The 24,529-nt window shown below is 44.0% G+C and overlaps 1 protein-coding gene across 9 annotated transcripts in view; it reads right to left on the reverse strand.

The window, feature by feature from the left end:
• The window catches only part of plcg2 (phospholipase C, gamma 2), an 87,682-nt gene that overhangs the window by 57,534 nt on the left and 5,619 nt on the right, over positions 1-24,529 (reverse strand). For 8 of the 9 annotated variants that reach the window (XM_061677217.1, XM_061677213.1, XM_061677212.1 and 5 more), the window contains exons 3-6: positions 21,132-21,281; positions 5,607-5,700; positions 5,469-5,516; positions 5,248-5,332 (exon numbers count right to left, since the gene is read on the reverse strand). In XM_061677217.1, the coding sequence (XP_061533201.1) occupies positions 5,248-5,332; positions 5,469-5,516; positions 5,607-5,700; positions 21,132-21,281 (377 nt within the window). The remainder of the gene's footprint in view (positions 1-5,247; positions 5,333-5,468; positions 5,517-5,606; positions 5,701-21,131; positions 21,282-24,529) is intronic. The other variant, XM_061677216.1, reaches the window with a different exon arrangement.

Here is a 24,529-nt window from a genome sequence, read left to right on the forward strand (position 1 = left end):
TCTCTGGGTACTCTGTCATAGGCTTTCTCTAGATCTACAAAGACACAATATAGCTCCTTCTGACCTCTGCACTTCAACATCCTCAAGGCAAATAATGCATCTGTGGTACACTTTGTAGGCATGAAACCATACTGTTGACAAGAGATGAGAAGAAACATAGCAGAGTAAAGCAAAAGAGACTCAGTGTGGCAGTTGAGTTAAAGATGGAGAAACATAATTTTTGAACAAAACAAAGGTTTTGAACAAACGTAACCGCTAAACTGTCTCAGCTGTTAAGATTTGTTAAATTAAAATATGTATGTCCACATCGCGAGGAGCATCGAGGTGAGACTGGTGAGGGGGACAGCAACCTTGCTGTAGTCACGGGAGAACCGACGGTAGAAATGAGCGAATCTTAGGAATCGTTGCAGTTCCCCTCTCGAATGTGGATGAGATGATACGAGTTGCGTAGATCCAATTTAGTGAACATTTGAGCGTCGCAGAGGGGTTCGAAGGATGGGTCAAGGAGTGGCAGTTGGCTTTATTTTATCGTTGAGACCACGGAAGTCAATACATGGGCGGAAAGTGGTATCTTTCCTGTTGACCAAAAATAATCCGGCCCCCAATGTAAAAGTGGAGGACCTGATGTGTCCGGAGGCAAGGGAGTCACGGATATACTCCTCCATAGCTTTCTTTTCTGGACGGGACAGGTTAAACAGGTGGCTAGAGGAAGAGGGGCACCGGGCAGGAGGTCAATGGTACAGTCATAGGGGTGGTGGGGGGGAGGGAAACGGCAAGATCTTTACTGAACCCTGGCAATAGGTCGTGGTATTCATCCGGAACCTGGGAGAGATCGACAGGTGTGGGAGGTGGCGGAGGTTTACTGGAGGGAGGAATGGCCGAGAGAAGACAATGGAAGTGACAGAATGGACTCCAATCAGTGATGGACAGATGAGTCCAATCAATGTTAGGGTTGTGTTTCTGGAGCCAGGGGATACCAAGGACTCACAGAGTCTTCGGGGAAGGAATGACAAACAGCTGGATGGTTTCACTGTGATTTCCGGAAATGAGCAGTGTGAAGGATGCAGTTTCCTGGGTAACAGGGAAGATGAAACGCCCGTCCAAGGCAGTGACCTTCTTAAGGAAGGGGATCGAGGGGAAGCTGAAGCTGACATGCCAGGCCCTCATGAATAAAATTGTCATCAGTACCGTAGTCAAATAGAGTGGTAACATGGGTGTTGCGAGCAGGACCAATAATACACAAAGGAACGGTCATCCGGGAGGGAGAGCTGGGAGAGGTGTGGGTTTGGCTCACAATGACGCTCTCAGGTCGTGGTGAGCCCAGCCTTTTTGGTTTGAGGGGGCAGGTGGAAATGAAGTGACCTGGCTGTCCACAATAAATGCATAATCGCTGAGTAACGGAGCACTTAGGTTCCAGGGGGTCTAAACGGGTCTTGCCTAGTTGCATGGGCTCCTCAGGACTGGTGGACGGTGAAGAGAAGGCAATAGGGCGATGGTTAGTGAAATGATGGCTGATGGTTAATGAAATTAGTTCCTCCAGGGAGGTGGCCTCATCCCTGACTACGAGCTCGTCTTTAAGACACTCGGATAATCCCTTAACAAAAATCCCTCTTAAAGCAGCGGCGTCATAACTACATTCACTTGCAAGAATTCTAAAATCTATGGAGTACGACGCCACAGAACTTGAACCTTGGGTGGGAGCTAGGAGGCGCAGAGTGGCTTCCCTACCCTTGGCGGGGTAGTTCGTCCGAGAATGAATTAAATGTCGCGAGGACCGGAGAATAATTCTGCCAAAGCGCGGTCGCCCATTTGGCAGCTCTTCCACGCAGGAGGTTAATAATAAATGCATTCTTGGATTTGGGGTAACTAAGCGGTTGAAGGTAAAAGACTAATGAGCAGTTTAATAAAAATTGGCTACATGTAACCATGGCTACACGAACCATACTAGGAGTAAGGTTCGGGAGGAGGAACGTGAGGCTCTTTGTACGGGAGGCGGGGTTGATCGGGGGCTGTGGGCTCGGGAGGAATACGCACAGAAGGATTGCCGAAGTGGCTCCGGGAAGACAGGAGGGATACTTGTCGTGTGAGGGTATTCAAAGATTCCATGAACTTGCACAGGGCTTTGTCCCGTCTGCGTATTTGTGCACCCTGATGAGCGAGTGCTTCCCTCTATGCTTCTGGTGTTGCTGGGTCCATGATGGTATTCTGTCACAATATAAATTTATATCAGCTTTGACTGGACCCAAAAGCAGACTGAAGCGGAGGGAGTAGATTTAGAATGGTTTGTTGAAGGTTGGCTCAGGGTAAGGATATCCAAGGAGAGATTGTGGACCGTTGGGACAAGGAGCGAGCAGGAAGCAGGGATGTGAGCAGGTGGGATAGCTTGGCGGCGTGGCTGGAGCGGACAGCGAGACGGGGGGCACGGAAGGAGCACACAAGGAGGTAGGTATGATTTCGGGAAAGCGAGTGACTTGCGTACAAGAGTGCGAGGGTCGGCCTGTGTACCGCAATAACGTGTTAATACTCTGGCGATGGTTTCCTGGATCTGGCAGGCTTTTATGCAGGCAGTGATGAGTGCTGATAGAGGACAGGTGCGCAGCCAAGGTGGTGCTGATTTGCTGGGAGAGAAAGAGGTAGAGAGAGAGAGAGAGAGAGAGAGAGAGAGAGAGAGAGAGAGAGAGAGAGAGAGAGAGAGAGGGTGGCGAGGTACAAAGTGCCACCCAAGCTCCAAAAAGGGTACTGCAGGAAACAACCATGACAGATATATATATATTACAAGCAGATGTAGATACAACGACGAGGCTGGCAACCTAAATATATATCATAATAAATAGACACTAAATGATCTTCCATACCTTTGTTTCAAGAAATTTTGTCAATCTGGACCTTTTAAAATTTTTGTTAAATACTCCAATGGAAGACTTCTCATTTTGGTGTCGTCGGGCCAAATCGTGGGTTGTGGATTATGTCACACTACAAGGAGTTTTGTCGTTCCAGATCTTAAAATCAGCCATGATGGCAAATAAGGCCAATAAAAGGGCTACAATCTTGCCGTCTCATCCAGGCACAAGGTGCACACAGTAGGGTGTGTTGCTTACTTTAAACCATCCATCCATCCATCTTCTACCGCTTATCCGACTTTAAGCCAATGCACTCAAATACAGAAATGCAGATTATGGTAAAATATAAATGTAAAATTACAGATTGACTAAAAACAAATGAATAGTGCGATATGAACTACAGTATAACTGTGCATGAAAAAAACTTATTGTAACTATGACTGGATGGACACAATCCACAATTTGACCCCACATATACAGGTAGACGCACACAAACTTTTATGGTTGTTCTTACTGCTTGAACTTTATTTTTTTGTTTTTATTTATTTTATCTTTTTGTCCTGTTCGGCTGTCAGGTCAAGCAGAATGGAGCATCTGTATCCCTTTTACAGGTTTACTGTGTTACAGTGGCGTTTTTAAGCTTTCGCTGTGCTTTCTTAGTACTGTAATTGAAGTTTATTGAGAATCAGAGTCGATCAGTCGAACAGAACAAAGTTTCTAGAGGGGAGAGAGAAACAAAGACAAAAGACAAAGCACTAATTGTAAACAGGATGAGAAAAGGAAGTCATTACATTATCTACAACAATGAAACATTAAATATGAGTGTTGCATGGGGCTGCAGTGCTACACCCTGTGAGGGAAGGACAGGACAAGCTAGAACAGGACAAGCACAGGAGAAGAAGCATGCAGGACAAGGGTCGTGAACCCGGCTGTACAACTGAAGTGTGGTGGGATTGACTATGTAAATTATAAAAGTCTATAGGACGAGAGTATGAGTGAGGGGATACACAAGCAATTTGCATATTCATGAGTTATTTGTCACAATAAGTGGGTGGCCCCACACCCAGTGAAAGAATCCCAGGGGTGTGTGCCTGTGGACACATGCAAGTGAATTGACACCGTTTTACATGCACAAAGACTGACAGAAGTGTCCTGTAATTGCTGTGCCCTCACCGCGGAGGCTGAGGACCCCACCCATTCAATCGAGGGACGGGATTGGGCCCAGGGGTTCATCCGAGAGCAGCCCAGTGGACGGGACATGTCCCACACTGAGGGACCCAGGGCGGTCTGCCAGCCCCACTGAGGTGCCCAGACAACTGGCCACCTGGTGGGGGCCGCAGGGACCCAATGCCAACCGCACCCCGGTGAACCGCAGAGAAAAATGTGTATTCTCTTTTTGTACGGTTTTTCAGCCTCCACATTGTCAACAAGACCAAAAACGTCCATATACTGCTCTTGTATATTGTGGCTGATAGCTATTTTTTAGATTTGAGAGATCTATTAGGGTATTTAGCGTAAGGTTAAAATCACCTCCCATAATTGTAGAATTGACAGACAAGTTCAACAAGTGTGAAAAGAGCACGTGAAAAAAGGCATCTTTATTTGGAGCATATACATTGACAATTGTGTAAAGCTTCTTAAATATTGTAGCCTGTAAAATTATATATCGGCCTGGATCTGCGACTGTACTATTTATTGTAAAAAGTAGTCTTTTATGAACTAGTATTGATACTCCTCTTTGTCTGTAGTTATAAAAGGCATAGATAACCTGAGTGAAATTAGAGTCAATGAGGAATTTTTCTTCTGACTTTCTTATATTTCTTGTAATAGGAGGTGGTCTGTTTTAAATTTAGTGGTACAATCCATAATCTTAATTCTCTTTGCATGTGATCGAATGCCATTGACATTCCAAGACACAAAAGTTAAGTGTGATATAATGGGTGCGCGCATCATTTTAAATAGATTAGGCACTATGCATTCTTTGTTGTTGTTTTTTTTTTTTAGTTTTCGGGAGATATTTTGGGATTGTGATGACAAATGTTATTTAGAGAGGGTGATAGAGATGCTATATTTAAGTACTGCAAAGCCAGGGTACATAGAAGGGTAACAAAAAAAACTCTGAACATAGAAAACAAACAGTGACAAGGGGATAATATGGTGTGTGGTGCTTGTTTGTAGTGCGCAAGAAGAGTTGTGAGCGTCTTGTATGTTTAGTGTGTGTGGAAACAGCCACAGCAGGAAAGCAGACAGATAGGAGTATAATAAATATATATATATATATATATATATATATATATATATATAACTGTCGGTGGCAGTAAATGGTTGAATTACAATTGACGAATTTAAATGTCAACTGCAGTGAATGAGTTAAGATTAAAGAGTAACAAAAAAAAAGGAAGAGTACCATGAATTTGTCTTTCAGAGAGCGAGCACTGGGGGGCTTGTAGTTGAGCAAAGGAAGAAGAGTCTTTAGCTCCTTCATGGATATGCTGTAAGGATCACATGAAAGTTCATGAAAACTAAATGTACAGTCAAATGCTACTGGCTACTCTTTATATCACGACATTATGACTGAGTAACCAGATAACTCAAGTAAATAAAGGGTCTGTAGAGAAGGAAGTGTACCTGTTTGTCTTTGTCTGGTTGACTGAATACATCATCTTCCTGAGCCAGCTTGAACCAAAATAAAATTACTTGATGAGCCTGCACTATATCCTATTTACACATAGAGTACTGTATCATTATGGGTGTGTGTATGATTACCTCTCAATAAGAACTGGTGTAGGAGCAGTCAGTGTTTCTTGAATTAACATTTCAAGTCCAATCAGCCATTTATATGCCTCTTCCACAGAATCAGCTAGGGGAAAAAAAAGCATAATTAATAACCACATTTATTAACAGTAGTGGTTGGGAAGGGACGACATGCTTCCTAAAGAAAACCCCATAAACACATTGGGCAATCTTTGGATTACACCACAACTTCAACTGTCATTAAACAAAAATCTATATTTTCACACATTTCCGGTAGTATATTAATTTGTCTTTATTACTTATTGAGGAGTTTCTAAAATTAAACAAAGATCAAAACAGATCAGTTGAGTTTGGGCCGTGCCATACAGTGGGACAACGTAGTGATTGAGCTCCGGTTATCAGTCTTAATTTTTGTATTCATTCAATAGTTTTATCCACTGAAACAATAGTTCACTTTAATAATGAAGGGGAATTTAAAAAAAAGAAAGGAGTATACGGACTGCGGACCAACACTTATCGAGAGACCAAGGGGGAAGCTCAGGAAAGCAAAATCTCAAAATGAAAAGATGGAGTCGAAAAAGAAAGCAAAAGCTCAACAATCCGCGAGGTGATGAAGTTGTGGTGTGCTCCAATTCACTCTTAACACACCTGAGAGCACAGGATCATTTTATAGGATAATCTTATAAAACATAAAATAGTCTGGCACTTGACGCCCTTGGTCGGGAAAGGGCAAAATCGGAAAAAAAACCAGCCCGATTGTCTTTGTGTGTGCCTTGCCTAAGACACTGTAAGACAATGGCATATTACACATTTCCAGACACCGTTAACAAGAATGTGACTTGGGAGGTCCGAAACAGGCCCTTTTATCTATAACAGTGCTACTCCAGCAGCAAAGGGCCTGCGGAAACAAGGATTAAAGGAGGACAGAAAAGAAAAGGGGATGAGGGGTGAAGACCACAGCGGAACAATAGTGAGACAGTCTAGATTTTTGAACACAAGTAACATTACAACAATTATATGTAGATTGGGGGACGGGGGTGGTACCCGGTGAGGACATGCAATAACTCAATAAGAGAACAAGATAAGAGAGGACAGAAAAGGACAGGACAGGATGTGGGAAAATGAGCAAGGCAGTGTTACTGTCGAGTGGTGCGGTGGGATTCTTTTTTAGTGTCTAAACACCTGTAAGAACACCCTCCGAGCCCCACCGCCCCTTAACCCCCGGAGAGCATGAGGGCCTCAGCAGGTGCCAGCCACCACCCAAAAAAAACGGTCATAGACCGCCAAAGCGAGCCCAAGCTCATCGTGAGTAGGGTTGGGCATCGAGAATCGAGAACCGACCGGAACAAACGCCCCAGCCCTCCTGGAACCGCCCAAACCCAAAAACTCCTGCCCCCAGCCCCGAAACCCACAGTCCGCCCACCCCGAAGAAGAAGTGTCGAAAACCAACGAAGAAGCAATGAAAACCAACAAAGAAAAACGCGCACGAATACGCACCCGTACCCAACGGCGGCGGCGAACAAAAGCGTGCCCCAACCCTGCCAAAATCAATGACTGGTCACCCCAGCGCAACAAGATCATATCGCGCGAAGGAGGCCCGCCACAACCAGAGCGCCACCCCACACCGCACGGAGCCCCAACGAAGCCAACTCCCAGTCAACCGGGAGAGCGAAACAACAAAACACGCCCATGCCAATACCGAGACAGCCAACAAGGCGGCCGCACCCGACGGTCCTCAACACCCACTCCAGTCTCCAAACCAACTCAAGCGCCGACGACAGAAAACAAACAAAAAAAAAAAAAAAAAAGCTCAACCTCGAGCCAAAACCCCACCGCAACAACCCCACACCACAATTAACGGGACAAAACCCACACAAACGCCGTCCCACAACACCAACCCCACGCCCCACCGGTGAAAATCGGGAAAGGAACCAGCGCCCCACAGCACCAGCTCCATCCGTCAAAAAAAATAAATAAATAAACAATGCCGAGCCCCGACACGCACCCACCAAAACAAAAGGCCACAAGCTCAAAACAGGAAGCACACACAAACACACCCGATGCGATGAAACAGCCCCAAACAACCACTTCAAAAACGCTACATTCAACCCCCAGCCGAAACATTAATCAACGAATACAAAGTCAATCAGGCCACCTCCACACACACCGGCCCCCAACCCACAGGTCCAACACCTATACTGGCCACAAAGAACCCCGAGCCAAATGCCCACCCCAGTCCACGCCGCGGGCCGCTAAGAAAATGGACGCCGACAACCCGGACAAAACGCAGCGAAGAGAGGCAACAATTCCAGTAGAAGTTGTGTGAGTACCAGGATGAAGCCAAGGACAGCAGCAACGGATGAGTGAGACATTTAATCGTAAGGGTCATTTTCATATAATTTGATCAATAACAGTAAAAATACTTTTTTTCTGCAGCTTTGGTTTTATATTGGTAAATGTCTCCCATGGTTAAACAGCCACACCCACTCCCATTTTCAAAAAGATACATTTTAAGCATTCAAATCCTTATTGAAAGAACAAATGATGGGTGCCCATTGAAATACATTTCTTTTTATAACAGTAAAGAAAAGAGTACATAATGATAAAGACATTAACAGTGTCATAAAAATCGTGTGAGTTGCACAATTTACAGGTGTTGTGTCATGAGCTGTGCCCTGCAATCCATTTGTTGGAGCCTGGGTAGCGCTTTGCTCTCCTCTCGCCTGCTTTCTCTCCCTCCCTCTTTTCACAGTAATCAGCACCACCTCAGCCGTGCACCTGTCATCAATTAGCCCTCCCTCACGCAACAAGTCTCTCTCCTGTCGTCGAAAATGCAACCTGACCACTCTTCCATAAGTACTCCTTCCGAGCCCGCAGCCTCCGAGGCCCAGGCTCACCACGATACGAGAGCGCCGTGGTAAGCCAAACCACTACCTCACCTAGTTCTCCCTCCCGTATGACCGTTCCCGCTTGCATTCTTGGTTCCGTTCACAACACACCCATAATTGCTCTTATTGAGTCCGGTGCAGACGATAACCTTATTCATGATGCATGAGCACATCAGATCCAACTCCCTATCCAACCACTTCCGTCTTCCAAGAAAGTCACAGCCCTAGATGGGCGGAGAGTCACAGCCCTGGCTGGGCGAGTCATATCCCCTGTCACCCACCAAACAGTCCCATTCACCCTGTTTATTTCTGGAAATCACCGTGAGGACATTTCTCTTTTTGTCATCCCTTCCCCTGAGACCACACTAGTCCTCGGAATTGCCTGGCTCAAAAAAATATATCCCCGCCATAGACTGGACGCACTTGTCAATCACTGGATGGAGCCCTCACTGCTATTCACATTGCCTGCTCTGCCAAACCACCACCACCTGCCACATCAATTGACCTTTCCCGAGTACCCCAAGAATATCATGATCTCTCCCCAGTGTTCAATAAAGACCTGGCCATTTCTCTACCCCTCACCGCCCTTACGACTGTGCAATAAATCTTCTGCCGAGAGCACCTCTTCCCTCCAGCTGTCTCTTCAACCTCTCCTGCCCTGAGAAAAAGGAGATGGAGGACTATATCTGATTCTCTGGCTTCTGGACTTAGTCACCCTTCCTCGTCTCCAGTCGGGGCCGTTTTTTTATTTGTCGAGAAGATATCACTCTCCGCCCCTGCATAGACTACCGTGGACTCAATGACATCACTGTAAAAAATAAATCACCACTACCCCTCATCGACCCATAATTTGAGTCCCTATGTGACGCCCAGATATTCACCAAATTGGACCTACAAAATGCCTACTACCTCATCCGTATTCGAGAGGGGGACGAATAGAAAACTGCCTTCAATACCCCCCTTGGACACTTCGAATATTTGGTCATGCCGTTCGGATTAACCAACGCCCCTGCAGTCTTCCAATCCTTCATCGATGACGTCCTCCACGATATGTTAAACTGGTTTGTTTTTGTTTACTTGGACGACATCCTCATTTTCTTCCGCTCCCCCAAAGAACACCGCAGTCATGTACGCCAAGTCCTCCAGCGCCTCCTCGAAAACGGCCTGTATGTCAAACACGAAAATTTCTAATTCCACCTCTCCTCCGTCCACTTCCTCGGCTACATCATTGCCAGAGGAAAATTTCAACCACTCCCTGGCAAAATCCAAGCAATCAGTAACTGGCCCACTCCCACCCCACGCAAAGAACTATAATGTTTCCTCGGATTCGCCAATTTCTACCGCCGCGTCATCCGCAATTACAGCAAGGTCGCAATTCCTCTCACTCGCCTTACATCCACCACCTCCCCGTTTCAGTGGACCCCGACAGCATCTCAAGCTTTCGACCAACTCAATACCCTTTTCATCAGTGCTCCCATCCTACGTCACCCCGACCCATCCCTCCAGTTTGTGGTGGAGTTTGACGCCCCTTACACTGGGGCAGGGGCCGTTCTCTCGCAGCGGGACCCCTCTTCTCAAAAACGTCATCCCTGTGCCTTCTTTTCCCGTCGCCGATCTCCTGCCGAACAGAATTACGACATCAGCAACCGAGAGCTGTTGGCCATCATCTGGGCATTAGAGGAATGGATGCACTGGTTGGAGGGGCCGGATTTATCGATTATGATCTGGACTGACCACAAGAACCTTGCCTACCTCCGTACCGCCCTACGCCTTAACCCCCGACAAGCTCGCTGGGACCTCTTCTTGAGCAAATTTAATTTCTGACTCTCCTTTCATCCTGGATTCCACAATAGCTAAGCCGACGCCCTGTCAGGAATTTACTCACCCCCTCCAGCCCTGCAGAACTAATTCTCCCTTCCTCGTGCTTCGTTGGAGCGGCCACTTTGGAAGATCGAACAGGTGGTTAAAGGTCTCAAAAGACTCACCCGGAGCCCAAGACCGGACCTCCAAACCGTCTGTTCCTACCTGATTCCGCACGCTCTGAGAGTCCTTCAGTGGGCCCATTCAGTTCATCCAGCAGCACTTCTGGTGGCCCAGCCTAGTGAAAGACACCTGGGAGTTCGTCCAAGCCTGCTCCGTCTGCGCCCGAGAAAAGTCTTCACACCTGCCCCCAGCTGGTCTGCTGCGTCCCTTGCCCATCCCAAGCCGCCCTTGGTCACACATCGCTCTGGACTTCGTTACCAGCCTACCCCCCTCTGAAGGTAACGCGATCATTCTCACTATTCTCGATCGCTTTTCCAAATATGTGCATTACGTACCCCTCGCCAAACTACCATCTGCCTTTGAGACTGCTAACCTCCTTGTCCAACATGTCTTTAAACTCTACGGAATCCCCATCGATATAGTCTCTGACCGAGGACCTCCATTCGCCTCCCGTGTCTGGAAGGAATTCTGTAAAGCAGTGGGCACAGCAGTCACCTTGTCTTCGGGATATCATCCACAGACCAACTGCCAGACGGAGCGGGTAAATTAGTTCCTGGAATCAGCCCTTCGCTGTATTGCCGCACGCAACCCCTCCTCCTGGAGCGCATTCCTCCCGTGGATTGAATACGCCCACAACTCCCTCACCAGCTCCGCAACCGGTATGTCCCCGTTCATGGCTTGCTACGGTGTCCAACCTCCATTATTTCGGGAACAGGAGCAGGCGGTGGCGGTTCCCGCGGTAAAGGGTCCAGGCCGTGTGGAAAGACGTCCGGGCGGCCTTAACCCAGTCCGCAGAGAAAAACAAACAGCTCGCAGACCCTCATCGCTCTCCTACGCCTGAGTCAAGCTGGGTCAGTCCGTTTGGCTTTATTCCTATGACCTCCCACTCCAGACGGAATCCCGCTAACTCACTCCGCACTTCATTGGTCTTTTCCCTACCACAAAAATCATCAATCCGATGTCTGTCCAACTGAAACTTCCGCAGTTTCTAAAAATTCATCCAAATTCCATGTGTCTCTTCTCAAGTCTGTCTCCACCTGTGCTCTTAGCCTTTGGCCATGCCCCCTCACCCCCGCGTCATCGACAACCATCTGGCCTTCACGGTTTCACGCATCCTCGGTGTGAGGCGCAGGGGGAGGGGTTACCAGTACCTGGTAGACTGGGAGCGCTTCTGGATTTCCCGAAAGCTGATATTGGACGACTCCCTTATTAGTGACTTTTATGCGGCTCACCCGGGGAAACCTGGTAGGATGCCAGCGGGTGTCCGTTGAGAGGACAGCTGTCATGAGTTGCAGTCCATTTGCTGGAGCCTGGGTGGCGCTTTGCACTCCTCTTGCCCCCTCGCTCTCCCTCGTCACAGTAATCAGCACCACCTCAGCCGCGCACCTGTCATCAATGAACCCTCATCATCACCTGCATAAAAGCCTGCCAGATCCTGGAAACTCTCGCCAAAGCTCTCCTGCGGTACAATGGCTCTCAAGCAGCCACGCCATTCCTCGCTATTTTTCTGACCTCCGTGTTTCTCCTTGTCCTCATTGGTCCTTCCGTGTCCCTCCGTGTCCCTCGATGGCTTCTTCCATCACGCCGCCAACCCAGCCGCCTGTTCTCACCACCGCCTGCCACAAATTCCCTGCCTCGACAACCCGCCAGCACATCTCAAGGACCATCTCCATTCCCTTTTTCAATAAACCTTTCATCACAACCTCTCAGCCTCCGCCTGCTTCTGGGTCCAGTCTAAATCAACTCGTGACATGTTGCCCTTCAAACTCTGCAGTTACAAGTGCATATATGATGCTAACTACTAACGAAACCCACTACACTCATAATAATGGTGAAGTCATGCAATAGTTCTGACACTTTAACAAATTCTTATATATTTATTCATAACTCAGAAATTACACTTTATTTTGCTGTCTGCTAATGTGTGATTGCAAACCGGCTGCCTCATCCTGGCTCTTCAGCTCACAGATCCCTCTGGTGTATTGAAACAGTATAATGAGGCTCTCGCCAGTGGCATTAAAGGTAAAGACAGCTTGAGTGACAAAGGATGACGATTTGAAAAGAACCAAAAAAAAGGAACAATGAAGACACTAAGATGCATTTGTGTCAATTTTCATGGAAAAAGATAGTAAGCAATCGGAGAAAAGCCCTACATATCAAAAAATGTAATTAGCATCTTCAGAAAACATGTTGCAAATCATGAAACTTCATTTTGGACACCTAACGGTAAAGGTATTTTGGCATTAAAAGTTTGAAAAATATTTTAGAATTGTTTTCTAAGAAAAAATTATGACCCTTTGGTGGAAAACAACTGCCAATAATAATAAGAGGACAAATAATTGATTTTCAAAAGAAAATTCAGTGGGCAAGGTCTTCAGTGTTATTGATCAAATTACATGAAAATTACCCATAACCTCATTTTTTTTAGCCAGGCTAATTTTCAGCCCGTATCACTGATTAATGAAGACATCAAGATTATCTTGAAAGCCCTTGCAGCGAGAGTTGAAAAGGTACTCCCGTCGATAATCCACTATGACCAGACAGGCTTCATTAAAGGTAGAAATTCCACAAATAATGTCAGACGTCTGTTAAATTTAATAAGCATGTCACAGCATAAAAATCTAAATACAATCATCATGTCACTTGACGCAGAGAAAGCTTTCGATAAAGTTAACTGGGCTCTAACTGTTTGCAGTACTTCGCAAATTTGGCTTTGGAGACTCATTTATACATTGGATAGCAACATTATACAACTCGTCGAAAGTGACAGTCACCACAAATAGGATTACTTCACAAAGTTTTACTTTAGAAAGAGGAACCAGACAAGGATGTCCTCTCTCACCAATGCTATTTGCAATATTCATCAAACCTCTTGCTGCCGCTATACGTCAGAATGCAAATATTAAAGGTATCTGCTCACGAGGGACAGAACACAAAATCAATGTGCATGCTGATGATATTCTTATTTACTTACAGAAACCAAAGTCTTCCCTTCAGGCAGTCTTCAATCTCATTAAAACATTTTCACAAATATCAAATTACTCTATCAACTGGACAACATCAACAATACTCCCAATAACAGCAAACTCGTGGAATCCTGCAGATTAAATGCCGTATTACCCCATTCCTATAGAAAACATTAAGTATTTAAGTATTACGCCAAAACTCACTGAGCTAACCAATCTGAATTACACACCACTTCTGGAAAAAATCTCATCCGATTTAAGACGCTGGAATAACTTGCCTATATCACTACTGGGAAGAATAGCCACAATAAAAATGAAAACCTTACCTAAAGAAATTATTTATTCTCAATGATTCAATTTAAACCCACATTTAAATGGTTTCAAACATTTGATTCTGGTGTAATATTTTTTTATTAAATAGCTCCCAACTTTAAACACTATTATTAATCTAACCAATTACAATACTTCACCATAATGAGGAGCATCATTCTTGGCTCGAATTGGAACAAATAGAATGCAACAACATCAAACTCCCATTTATTTCCACAAGTCTTAAACGCCACAAATGCTTCAAGAACCCAATAAATAGCATCCACCTTAACGCCTTAGTGGAAAAGTTTACAATCTACAGGATCTCAAATAGCTCCCAGGATGCTCTCCCCAATCTGTCATAATCCAGATTTTGAAATTAATAATACACCCTTTTCATTTTAGCACATGGGAACAACATGGAATTGACCACCTACAACAACTATTTAATGATCATGTTTTTAGGACACGTGATGAACTGTTCCAAGAATTCCAAATTACAGGCAGAAACGTTTTTCAATACAATAGATTGAAAGCAGCAATAAATACAATTAAAAAGAATACTTAACCTCCAGTGCACCTTCGGACTGCCAGAGTTTGTCAAGCAAATAGTGAAAATTCTTCTACAAAGGAAAATAAATCTCTCAAAAGTTTATCAATTAATTTCATGCACTAAATAAATGCACTTACCAATCACTAAATGGGAAGAAGACCTTTCCATGTCTGCTGACCGTAACTACTGGATACAGATATGTACCAATATGTTTAGAATGACAAAAATCACAAATTTACATCTTATACAATATAAAGTGCTCCATAGAACACACACTATGCATAAAATGGGCTTCTCTCCATCTAATATATGCGCGCAGTGCACCAAAAATACCCCAGACACCTATTTTCATGTTATATGGGAATGCACACCAATTCAGTGCTTTTGGTCTTCGGTTACACAGAAACTCTCATATTTTGAGTTTCAGGGTTCCACTTTCCCCAAGATTGTGCATACTTGCCGACTTAAGCATCATTGAACTCCCTAATAAATATTCACAATCATTACTCGTCGCGTTAGTTACCGCTAAGAAAACAATTCTATTAAACTGGAAGAAAAACAACAAGCTATTAACATCAATCACTGGCTATCTCTCATCATAGAATATATTGCGTTAGAAAAAATATCAGCAGAATGAAAAAAATCAATTACATATATATATATATATACCTAGATAGCTGGTCACCCTTCCTCAACAAATGCTAAATCTAGACTCTTGATTCCTTTGCCTGGGTAGTGTGTCATATGACAATAACAAGACTATTTTATTTGTGTAAAAGTAAACTTTTGACATGCATTATTTGTTGTCGAGGTTGTTGTTGTTGTTATTATTATTGTCATTCTCTTTATTTTTTGTTATTCCTTTTTTCCCCTCTTTTTTTCTTTCTAACGAAAAAAAATAAACTCCAAATTGACTATGACCTTTACAGACAGTCTTTGTAATTTTAACCAAGAGTTAGTCAGAGCTAGACAGCAACACTTTTCTGAAATCATCAGTAAGAACTTCGACACAATACTCGCACCCTGTTGCTGTGGTTCACACGCTCACAACCCCCGCCCCCTCCAGAACTCCTAACAGCAGATAAATGCAATTAATTTGCTTGTTATTTTAGTGAAAAAATACAATCCATCAGGATGCATATTAGCACAAATCAGCAAAATGATCAAATGATACTACATCTGAAGTCACCCAGGAAAAACTATTACCATGTCAGTATTTGATACAGTTGACCAAAATAACTGTAGAGAAAACGGGTTAGCAGCTGAAACCATCAACAAGCTGTCTTGACTCAATACCATCTGACTTTTTCAAAGCAATTGCGAAGTCTGTGCGTGCTGATTTGCAGCAAATAATAAATTGCTCACTTCAGTCAGGTGAGTTTCCTAAAGCTCTTAAAGTAGCTGCCATTAAGCCTCTGCTAAAAAGTAGAATGCTGGATGCTTCCATGTTAGCAAGCTAGAGACCCATCTCAAATCTCCCTTTCATAACCAAGATTGTTGAGAAAATTATTTTTAATCAACTCAGCAATTTCTTGAACTTAAACAGACTTTTTGACAAATTTCAATCAGGGTTCCGAATTCACCACAGTACATAATTTGCTCTTATCAAAATGCTAATTGATATAAGGTTGAATACTGACTTGGGAAAGGTGTCAATTCTGGTCTTGTTGGACCTCAGTGCGGCTTTTGATACGGTAGATTATAATATACTACTGAACAGGTTGGAAACATGGGTAGGACTAAATGGAACAGTCCTTAAATGGTTCAGATCCTACCTGGAGGAAAGGAGTTATTTTGTAACCATTGGAAGTGTTCAATCTCATCGAATGGCAATGACCTATGCGTTCCCTCAAGGGTCAGTTCTTGGACCCCTCCTGTTCAGCCTCTATATTCTACCCTTGGGTCAAATTCTTCAGAACTTTAATTTTGACTATCATAGCTATGCGGATGACACACAGTTATATCTAGCAGTGTCTCCAGATGACTACAGTTCAATTAAGGTGTTGTGTCACTGTCTAAAACAGATAAATATCAGGATGAGCCAAAATTTTCTTCAATTAAACCATAATAAAACTGAGATAATTGTTTGGGGTAATAAAGAAAAGAGGATCGCTGTTAGTAAAGACCTGGAGTTACTCTCTTTAAAAAACAAAGACCAAGTCCGAAACATTGGTGTTCTGATAGATCAACAATCATATCAAATCAATTACTAAAACTGCCTTCTAGCATCTGAAGAACATATCCAGAGTGAAGGCTTGAATGTGTCAAGCAGACCAGGAGAAGCACATGCATGCTTTTATCTCAAGTAGACTTGACTATTGTAATGGTCTTCTGACTGGACTCCCGGAAAAGAGCATTAAAGCAGCTCCCCATCCCCACTATACACAGGACTGATGGTGCACTGCTTCCCCCTCCTGAGATGCTGGATGGTGGATCATAATTTCGTTGGAGCCGTCCGGAGGCCCTTCTGCATGGCCTTACCAAACGCCTCCGATTACTGAGCTTTTGCCTCAGCAAGCACAAAATCTGCATTACGCTTGGCTTGCCTGTACCCATCAGAATCAGAAGGAATTTCAATCAGAATCATCTTTATTTGCCAAGTATGTCCAAAAAACACACAAACAATTTGTCTCCGGTAGTTGGAGCCGCTCTAGTCCGACAACAGACAGTCAATTGACAGAGAACACTTTGAGACAAAGACATTGACAAAAAAAGCAATAAAGGGTCAATAGAACATACACTCCTTGAAGTCTCAGCGCCCTTTGCACAATGGTCATTGCACCGGACTATTGCAATATTAGTCATTTGAACTGCTCTAAGTGCTAGAGGACTGCATCACCCCCCAAACCCCCAAGGATATGTCCTCTCTCCGCTACTCTTCTCTCTCCACACATACGACTTCAACTCAACGCACCCGGCTGTTTAACACCTGAAGTTTGCACGAACCACAACAGCAATCAGCCTCATCTAAGACAGTGACTAGTCCACATATCAACAGGAAGTGGAGCGGCTGGAGATTTGGTGTGGCCAACACAACCTGGAGCTGAACACGCTCAAGACAGTAGAGAAGATCATGGACTTTAGGAAACATCCCTCACTACGGGTGTCCCTCAGGCTGTCCAACTGCCCTGTGTCAACTGTCGAGGCCTTCAAGTTCCTAAGTCCCTCAGGAGCTGAAGTGGAAGACCAATATCAACTCTATCCTCAAAAAGGCCCAGCAGAGGATGTACTTCCTGCAACCTCTGAGGAAGCACGGGCTGCCACAGGAGCTGTTGAGTCAGTTCTACACAGCAGTCATTGAATCGGTTCTGTCTTCATCCATCACAGCCTGGTTTGGTGCTGCCACAAAGAAGGACAAAATCAGACTGCAACGGACAGTTAAGGCTGCCGAAAAATATTATCGGGACCCACCTACCCACTCTTGAGGACTTGCACGCTGCCAGGACTAAGACAAGGGCATGCAAAATCCTCTTGGACGCTCCACATCCTGATCACCACCTATTCCAGCTCCAGCCAGCTTCTGTAGCCTGGGATCAGACCGAGGTCCCCACCTTCAGCCACCAACCAGCTCACACTGCCCCTGACCCTCTTGGCCCTTCCCACAGGTGGTGAGCCCATGGGAAGGAGGACATTGGACTACTGGCGAACAGTCCAGTCCTTCTTCTCCTTTGCCCAATTGAGAAACTTCCTACATTGGCTTCGGCTCAAAAGTGGCTTGATCCGAGGAACCAGACTGTTGTAACCCATCTCCCGGAAGAGTCTGAATGTGGTGGTTTTTGAATCTGTGACTCCCGCCTCATTCCACTCTTTCTGGATCTTTGGGAGATTCTTGAATCTTCTCTGTTTGATAATCTGCTGAAACCCACGGTCATCTCTTTTGCTGGTTCATCTTCTCCTGCTACATTTTATCCTTCCACTAGAATTTCCATTGATAAGTTTGGACACAGTCTCCTTAGCTATCAACCTTCGTGGCTTACCCATCCTATGGAGGGTATCAATGATGGTCGTCTGGCCAGTTGTCTGCCGTTTTCCCCATATTGAACACAACTGATACAATTGAACTAAACTGAAGCAATTTAATGACACCTTGGGAAACGTGCTTTGAGTTTATTAGTGTGTGACACACCGTTTAAAACATTTATAGCCTCCAAAATTTAGGCTGATTTCTTGACAGCATTCTAATTCTTTTGAATTCCTGATTTTGTGGGTTTTATGAGTTGGAAGCCCAAATTATGTAAAAATTAATTATTGGCCCTGAATCTATAACCTATGAAAGTTTAACTTTTTTGAATGGAATTATGGAAATAAATAAACTTTTCCATGATATTCTAATTTTTCAGAAAGCTCCATCACCAAGTGCAAAGCCTGTCAAGGATGTCAAACGTTTTTGCAGTGAGAAGAACACCAAAGTACTGTGTTTTACCAATGATATGGTGTCTGATAGCTCTAAAAAAAATTCTGGGGATCACTAATGAGCAACTACCTGGGAAATCTGTCATTATAATCACAGGGGCCCTGGATGTTGTCAAGCAGCAATCAGAGGTACTGAAGCGAGATTTCACTGATCTCCTAACAAAAATGCAATGTTTAGATGCTGAGGCTTTCATAAATGTATTTCTCCCAATGGAATTTTGTTCTTATTCCTGGAGGGGAGAGGGGAGGTGGCGCAAGAGAAAATAATAGAGCAGCACTGTTTTAAATGGTGATTTCATATATTAAGGAAAGAAACTATTCAGTTACCTGGCCCTATGTGAAAAAGTTATCACCCCCCCTGTCAAATCATGAAATAACTAATCACAATTATTAGTTAATTTTCACTGATCACAACAAAGCCCGATTACCTCCAGACCTTTTCAATCAAGAAATAACTTAAACAGAATCTGTCCCAACAAAATCAACTCAGACAAATGATTGAAAAAAGCTGCAACACAATGACACGATCAAAAGAAATTCCAGAGCAGTCGGTAAATAAAGTAATTAACTATCAGTCTAGAAAGGGTTACAAAAGCCATTTCTAACGCTTTGTTTCCAGGGAACCATAGGGAGAGCCATTATCCTCACATGGAGAAAACATGGAAAAGTGGTGAACCTTCCCAGGAGTGGCCAGCGTACAAAGATTACCCCAAGAGAACAGCAATGACTCATCTAGGAGGCCACAAAGGAAATGAGGACAACTTCTAAAGAACTGCAGGCCTCCCTTGCATCACTTTTAAGGTCAGTGTTCATGAGACAACAATAAGGAGGAGACTGGGCAAAAATGACATCCACGGCAGAGTTCCAAGGCCAAAACCACTGCTGACCAAAACGAACATAAAGGCTCGTCTTACTTTTGCAAAAAACAAAAAAAACATCTTAATGATTCCCAAAACCTTTGGGAGAGTATTTTGGAAGGTGTGTGTCTCGTTACATCTGGAGTAAATGTAGCACAGCATTTCAGAAAAGGAACATCATACCAACAGTCAAAGACAGTGGTGGTAGTGTGATGATCTTAGGCTGCTTTGCTCCTTCAGGACCCGGACAACTTGCTGTGATTGATGGAACCATAAATTCTGCTCTTTAACTGAAAATTCTGAAGGAGAATGTTCAGTCATCAGTTTGTGACCTCAAGATGAAGCGCACTTAGGTTCTGCAGCAGGATAACAATCCAAAGCACAGCAGCAAGTCAACTTCTGAATGGCTTACAAAACAAAAACCAAAAAAAAGGAGGTTTTGGATTGGCCTAGTCAAAGTCCAGACTTGTAGCCGATTGAAAAGCAGTGGCATGACCTTAAAAAGGCAGATCATCCTCGAAAACCCTCCATTCTTGCTGAATTCAAACAATTCTGCAAGGAATAGTGGGCCAAAATATCTCCACAGAGATGTGCAAGACTCATTGCCAGGTATAGAAAACGCTTGATTTCAGTTGTTGCTGCTGAGGATGGCCCAGCTTGTGGTTAGATTTAGGGGGCCATTACTTTTTCCACACAGAACCAGGTATCTTTGACTAGTTTTTTTTCTTTAATATGAAACCACAATTTAAAAACTGCATTTTAAGTACACTTGGGTTATATTTGTCTGATATTTACATTTTTTGATGATCTTATACATTAAAGCAGGGAAACTATGTAAAAATCTAAGAATTTGATGGCGGCACAGTGGGCGACTGGTTAGGACATCTGCCTCAAAATTCTGAGGACCTGGATTAAAATCCTGCCTCACCTGTGTGGAGTTTGCATGTTCTCCCGGTGCCTGATTGGGTTTTCTGTGGGTACTCGGGTTTCCTCCGACATCCCATAAACATGCATGGTAGGTTAATTGAAAAGTCTCAATTGCCCATAGGTGTGAATGTGAGTGTGAATGGTTGTTTGTTTATATGTGCCCTGCAATTGACTGGTGACCAGTTCACGGTGTACCCTGCCTCACCCAGAGTCAGCTGGGATAGGCTCCAGCATGCCCGCGACCCTAGTGAGGATAACCGTTTCAGAGAATGGGATGGATGGATGGATAAGAATTTGAGAAGGGGGCCAATACTTTTTCACTGCACTGTATGTGTTTGAGTGTTTGTCGCATTAAATAAATGGCTTCAAGAACAGTGATGACTGTCACTCTCCTTTTTTTCCCCCCCTTCACTCGAGTCGCGGTGTATGCATATGTGAAGCTCACTCATAATTCAAATTTCAGCTCCCAAGACAAAGCAAAAAATTACTAAAAATTCAACCAATGGCTCATACCAACTACAATGACCCATGCTATTGCACAATTGAGATCACATAAAATTCACTCTTTATTGAAGGCAATGCATCATCCTGTATATATGCACAAGGCTACGACGTTTAATATGCTCATATGAAGTACTCACCTCCCAGACTCAAGGTGTTGAGAACAAACTGTGAGCCATAGAAGATGGTAAAACAAGTATTGTCATCATGTTTATCCTTGCCATCTTTGAACCGCTCAAAGTCTTTGGAATTTCTCCCTGGACGAACCTCTCGGATCTCAAATAGATCCACTGAAACAAAGAAGGACACATTTCCAAAATAATTATGAGTGAGTCATTATAATTGTGTTACATGAGCAATCACATTTAATCACTCAGTTTTCTCAACTACTGCTTCAGCTAAGTAACCATTATTACTTTGTGATGATAGGAAGTAATAAAAAAACACATTCCTAATTATTTCAGCCAAGCGTGAAAGTCTAAAGGCGAGTAATGTTTTCACCAGTCACTCCATCAGTCCGTCCATCCGTCTGTCCGGTCAGACCACCAAAGAGACATAATTCATTGAATTCTAAGGCTGGCTGTAAATCATGCAGCATGAGACTTGTAAATGCCATTGAAATCAATCAGAAAAATGGAGCACACTTTAAATATGAAAACACCTTACATAGCAGATTAGTTATCACCAGTCAGGATGTGCCCACCGCTCCACTAACACACTAATAATTTAAAGGAGAGCACATTTTTTATTCTGTAGGAAATGAATCCAATAAAAGGAATTTAATCAGAATACTGTGCTTATGGCTGAACGCATGTTTGGAGGTCCATCAATATAAAAGGGATAGATCAGCGGTGCCTAAGCTTCCTTGCAACACGGACTGGGTGAGTCAAGACATATTTTGACGAGTGGCCATTACTTTGAACCTGCATGTTGTCAAGCAGCAATTAAAGGTACTGAAGCGATATTTCATTGGTCTAATAAAAGTGCAATGTTTAGATGCTGAGGTTTTCATAAGTGGACCTCTCATAATGGTACGATTTGGAGACGAACGTTTCAGTAGGCTTAGTCAATTAAATAAGTAGCTCAAAGAGTGTGTGCTGCGCTATCCGTGTGCTTCATTGACAATGTCTGCGTGTTTTGGAAGCGCAGACATGTTTACAAGGCAAACGGTTTCTGTCTCAATAGACAAGGGGTTAAGTTATTGGCTGCCAACATTTTCTACTGTGTATGTCATTCAGTGGCCCAAAGGGAAACCATTGGCCTTGTTGACGCGGCTGAAGGACAAAAAGCGCAGCAGTCTGCAGTTGTTCCCAAACAATCAGAGGAACAGGAGATAAGGTGACACGAGGCGCAGATGGATTCATCAGCATCACCCAAACAATCATCGGAACGAATGAGGAATGAGATGAGGCAGCACTTGGAATCTCCCACACCCCCACTGTGAAAAATAAATCCCCGCTTCCCCTCATTGACCCTTCATTTGAACCGTTCTGCGACACTGTTAAATATATTTTAGAAGTTATCATTTATTTGCTTAGCTTGCATTAGTATTATGGACGATTTTTAGAAAGGAAGATGTCTCGCCTTCAAGAAGATGACTCAGCATCATCCGATGGAAGGGCGCCTTGACCAAGGACGGGGACGTGACAGATGTTGGTCCAATGTTTTGTGTTGTGTCTTGCTGCTTAGAACGTTATGTCTTGTAAAACCCTCCTATTTTCAAATGTTTTGTGTTGTGTCTTGGGTGGCGCTTTGTTCCTTGGCTTTCGCTCTCTCTCTCCCCAGCAATCATCACCTCCTCGCCCACGCACCTGTTATCAATCAGCCCTCATCACTACCTGCATATAAGCCTGCCAGATCCACGAATCCAGTGCCAGAGTATTGACGCTCGTCCGTGGTGCACAGGCCAACTCTCGTGATTCCTCCTCGTGTGATTACTTGACTTCCTGCAATTGTACTGATCCTCTTGTGTTCTCCGTCTCCAGTGTTCCTTCTGTCTCCCTGACTTTCAACAGCTGTATCAAATCCATTAGTCAAACTGCCTTCTACCATCTGAAGATAATATCCAGCAAACAAGGAGAAGCTCATCCATGCTTTTTTCTCAAGTAGACTTGACTATTGTAATGGTCTTCTGACTGGACTCCCGCAAAAGAGCATGAAACACCTGCAGCTGATTCAGAATGCTGCAGCTCGTGTTCTGACCAGAACAAAGACGTGAGAGCATATTACTCCAATTCTAAAGTATTTACACTGGCGCCCAGTCATCTTTAGAATAGATTTTAGAGTTCTGCTACTGGTCTATAAATCACTAAATTGTTTCGGTCCTGAATACACGAAAGAAAGGCTCATGGAATATAAACCCAGTAGGGCTCTGAAATCAACAGACTCAGGTCAAATAGTGGAGCACATAGTCCGAAGCAAACATGGTGAAGCAAGATTTAGCAACAGAAGTGATGTCAGGCCCAAGTGTGAATGTTTTTATGTCCAGGTTAAAAACTTTTTTTTTTCTCATGCTTTTTTGAGCATTTCCACTTCTTAATGATATTTCTTGCACTGTACGCTGTTTTAATTGTCCTTTTATTTTTCTCTTTATTTTTTTACAAGCTGTTTTCTTTGTTTTTAAATGCTTTTAATCATGTAAAGCACATTGAGTTACCTTGTGTATGAAATGTGCTATATAAATAAATTTGCTTTGCTTTGTTTTGCCGATGAATATCACGACTAAAATGCTTTAACAGTCGACTCACAATGCCTCTTTGATCAGCTCAGTAAAATACATATTTTTTCGTCTAAATAAATTTGACATCTATCTGTAAGTTGCTTACAACGTGTGGGAACATATGTTGTAACTGAAACCAAACTTCAAGTGCAATATGATGTTTCACCTTCATGCTGCTCAGCAAGATACGCGACTAGCTGCTCGTTCTCACCAATTCCATTAATGAGTCATAAGCGCCAGCGGGGATTTGCCTGAAACTTCGGCAAAGAGGAGTAACACAGAGGAGGATGCAGAGCCAGCGTCTAAGTGCTGGCAAGTCATAAAATGGATGAGCTGGGTGCACTGATGAGAACACAGCAGGGGGGCTGAAAGTGCATTTTTGTATGCTTGACATGGTACATGGTATGGTACATGGAGAGGCTACCCTCTCGTCCACCGGGCTGAACCCCAATGTACAGGCGCCGAGCCGGGGGGCAATATGTATACCCACACCTGCTCAGCGCCTCTCACCGTGTGCAACTCCAGAGTGGAAGAGACTTCAACCCCTCTCAAGAGGACTGGGACCAGAGCCCAAGCAGTTTGTGGAGGCAAGCCAGACTATATCTAGTCGTAACTTTTCGACCTCGCACACCGGCTTGGGCACCAAGACGCGATGAATCGGAGGGCAAGTGACGTGTGTGTGTGTGTGTGTGTGTGTGTGTGGGGAGGGCAACAGAAGAGGAAGCTTGTGCTTGTGAAGGTGGGTATGTTGTTGAAGTAAAACTTTGTGGCAAATAATTGCTACTCATTAGTTAGGAATCTCTGTCTCAAACAAGTCTA

This window comes from Phycodurus eques, chromosome 5 (genome assembly GCF_024500275.1).
Source record: "Phycodurus eques isolate BA_2022a chromosome 5, UOR_Pequ_1.1, whole genome shotgun sequence".
In the NCBI taxonomy this organism is placed as follows: domain Eukaryota; kingdom Metazoa; phylum Chordata; class Actinopteri; order Syngnathiformes; family Syngnathidae; genus Phycodurus; species Phycodurus eques.